We start from the raw sequence: 11679 nt of genomic DNA on the forward strand, positions 1-11679 counted from the left end.
TCCCATGTCATTTTATACTGTGTACCCATCCTATTTGGTGGCCTAATATTCCATCAGGTGGGTGCTAGAATGTGTTTAATTACCCTCCCGCTTATCGATGGCCATTGCGTAAGGTGGCTCTTCTGCTTTTTTTTTTTTTTGAGATGGAGTCTCGCTCTGTCCCCCAGGCTGGAGTGCAGTGGCGCGATCTCGGCTCGCTGCAAGCTCCGCCTCCTGGGTTCACACCATTCTCCTGCCTCAGCCTCCCGAGTAGCTGGGACTATAGGCGCCCGTGCATAAGGTGGCTCTTAAAACGCGGATAGCTTTGTGTGTGCTGTCAACCCTGAGCACTGGGCTTTGCCAATCACTGTCAAACTGCCTCCTGCCAGAACCAAGTGCCCGAGCCCCATGCCCACTGCTGCTGCAGTCCACATGCTTGTCAGCTTTTCCATTCATTCCATCCTTTGAGTGCATGTTCTGTGCCAGGACCTTGCTAGGTGCTGAGGACACAGAGATGAATGACACAGTCATTCCATGTCCTCCAGAGCTCAGTGGAGGAGGGAGCTTGAACAGAGGCCAGAGTAAGCGTTCCCTGGCAGCCTGCTCCACACCAGCCCTCCGCCAATCACCCGGGCAGCAGTTGGGAGAAGAGATGTGTACAAGGATTTTCTCCCACATCAGGGCCAGCTGATATGCGCCTCCCTCTTGGACGTCTGCAGCTGGATACTCCAGGCTGAATGAATTACATCATCATTAGCTGGTCTTACAGTGAGCTGTCCATCCCCCTTGCCACTTTACTGCTCCTTAAAGGCAGCTCCTGGCTGGGCATGAAGTATGGGAAAATACATACAGTTAACCCTTGAACAACGTGGGTTTGAACTGCATGAGTCCACTTACGTGTGGATTTTTTCAACCACACACGGATTGAAAATGTAGTATTCACAGGACATGAAACCCTCTTATATGGAGGGCCAGCTTTTTGTGTATACACCAAGGGATGACTATAGTTGTTTTTTACACTATGGATAGAGAAATTGGTTTAGTAGGTTGGTACTAGGTTTTTATTTTTATTTTTTTCCCATCAAATCCAATTGATTAGAATTAAAAGCATCAAAGTGTAGTCCGCTGTGTGAGATTAAGTATTGTTTTGTGAAACATTTGTTTCTGTTTTGTACACGTGCATACCAGTTCACGTGGAATAGGTGATGATTGAAGATGCATGTTTTTTGTGAGTCATAGACAAAGGCTAGGAAAGCCCCTGGCTGACAGGATAGCATCTTGACTCTTCAGCGTGATGAAGGGGTGTCTGTGACCAGCTTCTGCCTGGCTGTGCTGCCTCACCTCCCAGCCCTCTTGCCTGGAAGCCTGAGCTCTGGCTGTAGGAGTGGTTTCTCCTCAGGGCTTGGCTGGGACCTGTCCATGGTTCCACAGGGCTGTATGAACACATCGTTACCAGGGCCTGGCCATGATTAGGATGGTCCACGTGTCTGGCCTTCCCTTCTCGTCTTTTAACTCCTTGAGGTCAGGGTTGAACCTTATTCAACACTCTGCCCAGCACTGGCCCCATGCCTGACACAGAGTGGCAGTAACCAGGTATTGCTCGTCTGTCGTACGTGGGTAGTTTATATAAGCCTCGTTTAATCCTCATAGTAGTCCAGTAAGAGAGAAGTAATTAACTATTTTCCAGATGAGTCACAGAGCCGTCTAGAGCATAATTTGCTAAAAGCCACCCAGTTAGTAAGTGGTAGAGCTGAGATTCAGACTCAGGTCCATGTGATGCTGGAGTCCTCGCCACCCCCACTGCACATACAGCCCAGCAAATGTTTGTTGAATGGATGTGGTGATGCTGCTTCCTTTTTGACTCAAGACTCCTATCTGCCCAGGATTCTAGTTTGTGGCCCTTTGTGTCAACGTCTCCTGTACTTACTTGTGGATTGGCAAGGCTGACTGTCCCACCTGCTCCTTGCAGTGGCCTATTTCCCAGGGCATTTTGAGTGCAGGAGTTGGTTTCAGGTTACAGACTCCTCCACTCCCATGCCCTGTGGAAAGCTTGCTGTTTAGCGGACCCTTGGTGTATACCTGCAGTGCACGAGGTCAGTGCTGCTGGAACGTGGTAGTCTGGCTCCGTGATGGGCCCCACAGCACATTTGGAACAGTTGTGCTGCTGTCACTTGGGCTCCACCCCCCGACTGTCAGTGTCTTGCCTGCTCGTCTGCTTACCCAGTGACTTGGCAGTCCCGATATACTTCTCCCCTTTGTTCCCTCTTCAGGTGGACCAGCGGGTGTTCAGAGACCTTATGAGTGAGAAGCTGCCTCGGTTGCATGGCCACTTTGAACAGTACAAAGTCGACTACACCCTCATCACTTTCAACTGGTTTCTGGTGGTGTTTGTGGATAGTGTCGTTAGTGACATCCTCTTTAAAATATGGGACTCTTTCCTTTATGAAGGACCAAAGGTGAGTTAGCTCAGCTCAGCTATTTTCAGATATACACACTTGAAAACCGTCAGCAGCGTTGGTGGCGGTAGAGCGGCTGGCTCACCTGGAACTTGTGAGGGTTACGACGGTGCCCAAGGGATCTCAGCACGGCCTGCACTAGAGCTGGGTCCAGGGTATCAGGAAACCACAGTCATTTGTTCATGTATCAGAAACATTCAACTCACATCAAGCCCTGTGATAGGCGCTGGGAGCTGTGGCTTACAGTTTGAGCCTGAGCCTCACCATCTGTCAAATGGCTGGTGGTGTTACCCCATCATATGGAGGAGGAGATGGAGGCCCAGAGATCTAATAAGCAGGGGATTGGGGGACTAATAAGGGGGACTAACTCAGGGGAGCCAACTTCAGAGTCTCACTGCCCATGAGCCTCCCACCCGCTCTGTTGTATGTTTTTTAAAAATCAGTTTTTGAATAAGGAATATATTTACATATTAAACTCTGATTGTATAAACGGGTGTATGTAATGGAGTGGAGGCCCCCCTAGTCTTCTAGTTACTCTTCTCAATTTATTCTATACCTTAGCCGGGCACAGTGGCATGTGCCAATTGTCTCAGCTACTTGGGAGGCTGAGGTAGGAGGATCATTTGAGCTGAGGAGTTAAAATATAGCCTGGGTAACATAGCAAGACCCAGAAAACAAATTCAATTAGAGAAAGTACAGGCCCTTAGATACGGGGAAAGCAGTTTGTTCCAAAGCTGCTTGAACTTGCAAGACTACCAGGAGTCCATTCCCTCTAACCTCTAATGTACTCCAAACACAAATTAAAGAAAAAAAAAAAGGCCAGGCACAGTGGCTGACACTTGTAATCCCAGCACTTTGGGAGGCCGAGGTGGGCAGATCATGAGGTCAGGAGATGGAGACCATCGTGGCTAACATGGTGAAACCCCGTCTCTACTCAAAATAAAAAAATAGCCAGGTGTGGTGGCGGGCACCAGTAGTCCCAGCTACTCAGGAGGCTGAGGCAGGAGAATCACTTGAACCCGGGAGGCAGAGGTTGCAGTGAGCCAAGATTGCACCGCTGCATTTCAGCCTGGGCGGCAGAGCAAGACTATATCTCAAAAAAATAAATAAATAAAATTTAAAAAAACTCCTTCCCTATCTTCAAAAGTGCACTAGTTGAGATGGAAACAGCCTCTGCAGGTGGGACTTTCTAAGAGTTTCAGAATCAGAAAACCTTGGTTTTGGTTTTATTTTAAAATGATTCCTTATGTTTGTTCCTTATGCTTTATTGACTAGAAGTGTTCTCTGAATATGAAAGGATTCCACAAAGATCTCCTATAAGGAGATTTTTGGTTTGGGCTGATGTGTTGTTGAAAACCAGCAGGGTTTATTTTCCTGTAATAAAGGAGTCTTGGCCTAGCCAGTGAAAATTGCCCCTCAGGTCAATTGTCTTTCCCCAGGGCAGGGACCATGAAAGCCATATCCTCCTGTCCCCAGTAGGGCCAGCACCCCCCTGCAGTCCAGGCTTGTGCCTGGACTCACAGGGTTTTTCGACTAACAGATTTCCCTGTTTATTCCACAGGTTATTTTCCGTTTTGCTCTGGCACTTTTTAAGTACAAGGAAGAGGAGATTTTGAAATTGCAAGATTCGATGTCTATATTTAAGTATCTCCGCTACTTCACTCGCACTATCCTTGATGCTAGGTGAGTCCTGGGGAGTTCTCAGATGTCAAGGAGAGCAGGAAGCCTGGCCCCGGCCTCCTTGAGAGCAGCCTGTCCTTGCTGTCTTCCAACTCAGAGCCATCCCAGGTGTACAGTGTTGGAGAGGGCACTGCTTTCCAGGGAAAAGAGAGCAAGGGGTGTGAGCCCCAAGTAGCCTTACCTAGGAGGAACTGAGATGAGGATTCTGTCCTTTATCCTACAAACATAAATCCCACCAACCAAGAGCAATAGTTTCATTTGTCTAGAAAGCATTTACTGAGTACCTGCTTCGTGGTAGGGTCTGTGCTGGGCCCTGAGGATGACAGATGGAGAGTAAGGCCTGTCCTGGAAGACCGTGCTGGGGACACTGTTGCGCATCATTTGATCCATGCTGTGGTAGAGGGAGCCCAGGCCGGAGAAAGGCTGAGTAAGCTGGGCAAGGGGCAGCAAGGAAACAGTATGGGGACAGGGGGTCCTTCAGGAGTGGTGGTGCACAGCTGTGGGGCACATGTGTTTGGGGAAGTGTGGAGGCAGCTCAGCCTGGCTGGTGCCAGTGTGGCTGGGCCATAGCAGAGCTGGGCTGTCAGGGTGCTTGCAGACTTCGCTCAGGACTTGAGGCTTCATCCTGAGCGCTGGGAAGTCCTGCAGGGTTAGGCAAGAGACAAATAGGTCAGATTGGGGCAGGACTGGTGGCTGTTAGAGGGCTCTAGGGAGAGAGGTGGTGCCACAGATGGAGAAGGGGGGTAGATTGAAGAGAGGGAGGGAGGAATTTGACTTGGAGGACCCCTGGGTTTCTGGCCTGGGAGACCAAGTGTTCAGGAACCCTCCCTGGCCACACGGTCATTGCCTGTTCTGGGCCACCCTCGTCCATATGTCCCCTGGACCGCAGCTTTTGGCTGATCTGACCCTGAGAGCTGATTTGGACAATGGGAGCTGAGGTGCTGGCTGAGGCCATGCCAGGCCTCCTGGAGGTCGTCGCTATTTTCAGCGTCTTTTGTTGGGGAGTGGGTTTGTAATAGTTTCGTGCTTACTAATAGCACCAACAACAGTGCCCTGATTTCTGCCAAATGAGGAAGGATATGGGAATCATATTTGCTGGGGAAAGTTTGGTTCTGAGTGCTGGGGTGAACCTGGAGGGTTTCTGTTCATCTCGTGTTGGGTCAAGATTGCTGAGAGTGACAGGGAGTGAGCTCGCCCATGCTGACAGCTAGGGCTGTGTTGGGAAAGCCGCTGCCCTCGGTTCTGTACTGGGTCCCAGGCGCTGCCAGGAGCCGAGGCGAGTGGGTGTGGCTCTGGCGAGTGCCCGCCCCTTCCCTGGCACCGCAGGCTGACCTGGTCCCTCCCATGCTGCTGGGCCTTGCATGGTCCTGCAGCGCCTCCTTATGAGCGGCTCGCGGTACGGTCTCCCCTGCAGCTTGCTTTAGAAAGCGGGGTCGCCACACCAACAGGTGCTTTAAGGAGTGCCAAGGCGTGGTGGCAGGCTCCCCGCTGTTACCAAGACTGCAGGGGCCCATAACCCGCCTCTGGGCTGGAGCCTCAGTGTTTTAATGACCTCCCCAGACTAGTGGTTGCAAGGAGGCCAGTCCTGCAGCACAGCGATTGGCCTTCAGAAACACAGGGAGGGAGTTGTGTGGTCAGCTGCATTCAGGAGATGGGAGTTACACAGGATTGAACCAGGTTCTGCAGCAGGATTTCTAGGAGCCTTTTAAGGCGCTGAGCATCGTCTCCCAAATTTAGCTGACTATGGGGCACCTTCTCATCTCCTAGCGGAAACTTCCAGGCCTGAGGCAGAGGTGGGGTCTGGCTTCCCGGGTGCCAGCCTGGGCCGAGGGGCCTCTCTCAGCTCCTGACTGAGGAACAAATGAAGAATTACACTTCGGGCTCGCGTTCTGCAGCACAGGAGGGTTGGGCACCGTAGGTTTGGGATTGTGGGGGCTGTGGGCTGACAGCTGTCGGGGAGAAAGGACTGGTGGTGGGGACCCTGTGCCCTGTTCACACGGATCCTCCTCCCGCCTGCTGGGGCTGGTAGCCCAGTCTGCAGAGCCAGGCAGGAGGCAGAACCTGAGAAATCCACACGCGGGGACCCCTGTGCTCGGGCCTTCCCTGTTCTCTGGTGCTTCCATGTTCCAGAACACACGCTGGGGAATTCGGAATATAAATAAAGCTGGCCTTTCTGACCTTAAGCCTCTGGACGAGAGTTAAGCATGTCCAGGTAGCGGGTGTTTTGAAACATAAAAGGTTGCACCCTCGTGTGTGCCTTGTGTTGAAAGGAGCCGACGCAGCTGACAGCAGCAGGAGCAAATGGCCTGCGCTGATGGGGACAGGCAGGAAGTCCTTTGGGGCATTTCTGTTTCATCACAGCTTTTCCTGGGGCTGCTGAGTCTGTTGGGCCTTTGGTTGACAGGAAAGCGCATGAGCCCATGTTGGTGGATACAAAGCATCTGGGGCCTGGCAGAATCCAGAGAGGGGAAGAAGGTGGCCCCAGGAACTGGCTTATTTTGTGACCCCCCCAGAGACCAGTGTGCTGACCCATTAGTGCTGCAAATCCATAGCCAGGCCTCAGGACAGCTTTTGGTTTTGTTTTTATTAAGCCACTGACCAGTGGTTAGGAGCAAGTGGATCACAACCTTAACATTTTTATTGAAAATTGGAGCCTTGACCTGGGGATAATGTGAAACCCATGAGCTGCACGTTTCTCTGTAGACTGCATCTGGACACTTGTCACATTGCTGACTGGGTCTGACAGTCATCGCCAGGACTGCCTGGGCCTGTGTTCATTCCCAGTCAATGAGTCCTGGGACACAGACGTCCCGGACTCGTGCCCGGTGCCAGGCCTCATGCCTGCCTGAGGATGCAGACACACCCGCACCCGCCATCACCATGCAAGTGCCGGGAGCTCTTCTCAGCGCTTATGTGTGGGAACTCGAGTAATCTCACACCCTAGGAGGTGGCACTACAGTGTGCAGATGAGGAATCAGAGGCCAGAAAAGGGGGTGACTTCAGTCACGCAGCAAGCATGTGGCAGAGCTGGAGTCCAGGCCATCATTCTGAACCTGCCCCTGGCTGGGCCTTTGTTCCTTGTCACCTCTCTGCAGAAGGTGGGCCTCGTCCCCTACATCAGGCCCCCAGCCTGGCCAGCGCTCTTCCCACCCTGCCCCAGGCCACCTGCTGTGCCTGTGAGGGCTGTGTGTGAGCACTCACTCAAGCCCCACTGATTCTCTTGTCTCTCCCGTGTCCTGCGAGGAAGCTGATCAGTATCTCTTTTGGGGGCCTGAACCCTTTTCCCCTACGCCAGATCCAGAACCGACACACCTACCACTTGGAGAAGTTCCAGCTGGAGCTGACCGAGCTGGAGGCCAGCCGTGAGGACTTCCTGCGTGAGCGGGACACCAGCCCTGACAAGGGTGAGCTGGTCAGTGACGAGGAGGAGGAGGATACCTGAGTGGGCTCCGGGACGCTGCTCTTCTTGCCTTCACAACCAAAATGTACCCAAAGGGCAAAAACACACTCAAAAGCCAGAATGTAGCATGTGTGGCCTCTGGGGATCTGCTGGGCAGATGTCCCAAGCCAGGCTGCACTTCCTCATTTCCCACTGTGCAGGGGCAGGGGTGGGAGGTCTAATCTGTTTACAGCCATTTCTGTGCCATGCTTTCGGTTACACGTATCTCAGTCACGCTTTCTGCCTGATTGGTGGATCCTCGGGCTGACCAGTGGCTATTTGCAAGAGCCTGTTTCCAGCCTCCGTCAGCCTGTCGGTGTTCTGACCCTCTGAAACTTTGCTTTGCTGGGCATCTCCCCATGTTCTCTCTCCTGTACATAGTGAGCAGTGCTGTGAAGGATGCCCACTGTGCTTCAGGCACCTGTAGGCCAGAGGGTTGCTGCCTCAGGCATAAGGTCGGTATGAAAAGGGGCTGCCTTAGAAAAGCAGGCACATCCCTTGTTCAGAAATAGCCACTGTAGAAAGCCTGTGAACCTCCCACCAGTGGCTTTAGGCTGCCAGCCATGCCCCATTTCTAGAATAGCCTTTGCTCTTCCACACGCAACCCTTCCATCAGTGGCTCCCGGCCTGCATGGGGAGAGCCTGGCTGCCCAGACACCCACCCTCACTTCTCATGGCCCGCCTGCGTTTGCAGATCACTGGGCTGCTCTGTCCCCAGCTTGCCCCTGCCTGGCATGGCTCTGTGAGATTCTGTGGAACGCCCTTCTTGACTTGTAGAAATCATTCACCAAGTACGATGGGACGGGATTCCAAGTAAACGATGGACCGTCATATTGCAAAACAGGCCCACGCCTGGGCTGGCCTTGGTTGAGGGGATGGAGGAATGTTTTTGGGGGTGCTTTGCAGGGCAGTGGTGCAGCTGCAGCATGAACGCTCTTGGACAGCTGAAAACCGTGGCCTCCTTGGGGATGGCCAGTGCTCCTGGTGTCTCCTCCACCTGACCTGGGCTGTGCAGGAGGCCGGCTGCCAGTGCCCGGGGCTGGGAAACTTTTTTGCTTGGGGCCCAGGCTTGGGTGAGCTCTCCCAGATGTGTGCCCACTCCACCACTGCCTGGAAGCATCCTTGTTCTTTGCCAGGATGCAGGGTTACTGTTGCCTCTGACACAGCAGTTTCTGGGAACTCAGAGGACTGCCTTTCTGAGGGCTAGGGAGAGGCTTTGAGCAAGGAGCTTATTTTTGCTTAATCCCTCTAGACCATCCCTGATGCATAGATGTGAGAGGATGTTTTCTGGCACAGTGTTATGAAAATACAAGAGAAATGGTCTCAGTGGAATGTTTCATATCACCCGAAAAAAACCGGAAATCCTTTGTTGATACGAACACACTGAGATTAAGAATTGAAGCAATGCAGTTTTAAGAAGTACTTTTTTCCAACTTTTTTTTGCTGTCAGCTTTCTAGCAATGCCACGGTGAAGTTGGCGTTTGAGCACATGCTAGACTGAGCTCCGGCTTCATGGCTTTAGTGGAGTTGGTTTATGTTTCACTGGGTAGAGGGAGCTGGCCTCTATATTTAGCCAGAAGCCTTTGCCTCTTTTCAGGCATCAAAAATGGGTTTTGTCTTTGTCGTTGTCTTTGAGAGCAGCAGTTTGAGGTCTGACTCCTTCAGTTGTCCTGTGAGCTGGGCGTTGCAATCCGCTTGAATCAAGTGTTGGAACCCTCCACCCCTTAGCCCATCGTGAAACGACAGCTGTCAGCCAGGGGGGTGGCTGCTGAGGAGGTGCAGCAGGAATGGGGCTGGGCCCGTGGGCCGGCCCCAGCTGCCCTCAGGTTTTACTTTCCAAGCCGATGGCCCCTGGAACATGCCAGCACACACTGCCATGTCCTGGGGCTAAGAGCTGCCTTTAGGGACAGGCTCGTGTTGTCCAGTTTGCCCCGAGAGATGCACCTGACCAGGGGCCCGTCGTGACTGCAACCCACAGTGGTATGTTAGTGTTTCCAGGCAGTTGTCAGCAGCTGCCGGACAGTGTGTGTGCGACAGCAGGAGAGTTCCTGGAGGAAAGGGACTGGAGACGCTTTCTCAGAGGTTCTCCTGCCTGGAATCAAGTGACACGTGTCCAGAAGGCAAGAGAGGGCAGCTCCGCCTAGTTCCAGTTTAGGAACAGGATGGAGCCAACTCCTCTTTCCAGGACTGTGGGCCTCACTCTTTCGCACTAACACTTTCCCTCCCTCACGTCACTGAGGAAAGAGCTGCTCTGTCTCCTCCAGTGCCCTGGAGGTCCCTGGCCTCCACTGGCTGCCATGACAGGGGGCCCTTCTGGCAGGGGCTGCCCTACGCTGCTGTTCCTCCTCCGAACCTTCACCCCAACACCCAGCCCGTGGCCCCTGCAAGGGGGAACCTTGCCAGCTGGGAAACCCAAAGGCCTGTCCAAATGCGCGCACCAGGACTGAGGGGAGCTCCCTCCCCACACCTGCTGGGAATTGCCAACTTTTAAATGGATGGGGCTTTTCATGGGTTGAACCTCTGTTCATACTTTTGTACACTTTCACTACAGTTTATATTTTTATAGGCTATTTTCTCAAGGTGTTTCTAGATTCCATATATCTATTTTATATAACAAGTTCTTATATGTGACTCCCTTGTGTGTATCTGTGCCAGCCTCAGCCTCCGAGTTGCTCTTCCCTCTGGCCCTGACTCTCACTGACTCACCGATGTGATGTGCGGGCCCACTTCTTACCCCAGGTAGCCTCGGGCGCTGCCTGTAGTCATGCTGACAGCTGTACAGTAGCCGCCAAGACTGCTGACAGCTGGAGACGGTTCTGGTTTCAACTACGGTATGTCGATATCTGAAGTATTCCAGACGGATCCTCGGTTGGGTTTTCTAACTATATGTTTGTATTGCACAGATCCCCACCTGCCATCCTATAGTGTTGTCTTCCCGTGTGTTCCGGGGCTTCTGGGCAGCTGGGCCTGGCCGGGGAAGTCCTTGCAGGTGGGAGGCCATGCAGAGACCCAGTGTGTGCCACTGAGCGTCCCACCGCTGCTGGGCAACTGGAGGACTGCAGGGGGCGCCAGGTGACTCTCTCCTTTTATATCACAGCAGCTCCTGTGCTGACCTTCAAGTTACGTTTTGGAACTGTAATACTAAAGGAAGAAATAAACTACTAATTTGTATAATATTCTGCTTTGAAATTCAGTCCTAGTCACTAGTGATGGGGCTCACCCCAAGGGCTTGGAGGGTGGGGCAGGGCTTATTGGTGTTGGGGGGTGAGGAGGGGCTCTCTGACCTTCCAGCCTGGCGTTTCTGGGTGTCCCTGCCCTTGGCTTACCCTGGGGCGGGTGTGTCAGGATGCCTTTGCCAGCAGGGGCAGCCTTGGGAGGCCCAAGGACCATGGCCAAGCTGCAGGTGTGGGCTGGGGGCACCGAGGTGGGAAAGCCGGCAGCTGGAGACTCCCTGTGTCCGGATAACCCCCCACCCAGCCACAAAGAACAGGCATGCCTCCTTCTGCCAGCTGTGCCATGCCCTGCCTGAGTCACAGGCTTGTCTGTCTCCTGCCCGGGCTGACAGCTCAGGCCCAGCTGCCACTGGGGACACCCCCAGCCATCAGTGGAAAACACCCAAGAATGATGAAGACCAAAGGGGTTCCCATAGGGGTGTTTGGGGGTGGTTCCAGCAAGGATTCCCAGACAGGGCAGGCCAAGGCCTGGCAGGCTTTTCTCTTCTGGGGACATGGATTCAGCGAGGCTGGGGGTTCCTGAAGTCACGCAGCACAGCAGCGGCAGCAGAGCTGGGACAGGGACTGGCTTGGTGTGTGGGACAGGGAGCGGCTTGGTGTGTGGGTCAGGAGCAAGTCGACAGGCCCTGCTCCCCACCCCTTGGAAGGGACTGCCACCAGGGGCCATTCTGACTAAGGCCTGGGAAGCCATTACTCGGAGTGTGGGTCCCCAGGGTCTCGGGCCAGCCGGGCTGCTGCAGACAGACAGGAAGCACGCCTGATGCTCCTCCACCCTCGGGCAGCACAGCGGGGCTGGGACTCACACTAGCATGCCCAGCAACTTGCTTTCCTGCGTGAACTCTGGCAGGCGGACCTCTCTGTGCAAAGCCGCCACTGGGGCCTGCTCGGGGCC

At 53.5% G+C, this 11679-nt stretch overlaps 1 protein-coding gene across 1 annotated transcript in view; it reads left to right on the forward strand.

The window, feature by feature from the left end:
• TBC1D2B (TBC1 domain family member 2B) overlaps positions 1 to 10473 on the forward strand; it is an 83283-nt gene extending 72810 nt beyond the window's left edge. Inside the window, exons 11-13 of the mRNA XM_032174241.2 lie at positions 2250 to 2435; positions 3997 to 4118; positions 7359 to 10473. Of these exons, the coding sequence (XP_032030132.1) occupies positions 2250 to 2435; positions 3997 to 4118; positions 7359 to 7557 (507 nt within the window). The 3' untranslated portion in view covers positions 7558 to 10473. The remainder of the gene's footprint in view (positions 1 to 2249; positions 2436 to 3996; positions 4119 to 7358) is intronic.
• The last annotated feature ends 1206 nt before the right edge of the window (positions 10474 to 11679 follow it).

Source organism: Hylobates moloch, unplaced genomic scaffold, assembly GCF_009828535.3.
Source record: "Hylobates moloch isolate HMO894 unplaced genomic scaffold, HMol_V3 SCAFFOLD_14, whole genome shotgun sequence".
Classification (NCBI taxonomy): Eukaryota; Metazoa; Chordata; class Mammalia; order Primates; family Hylobatidae; genus Hylobates; species Hylobates moloch.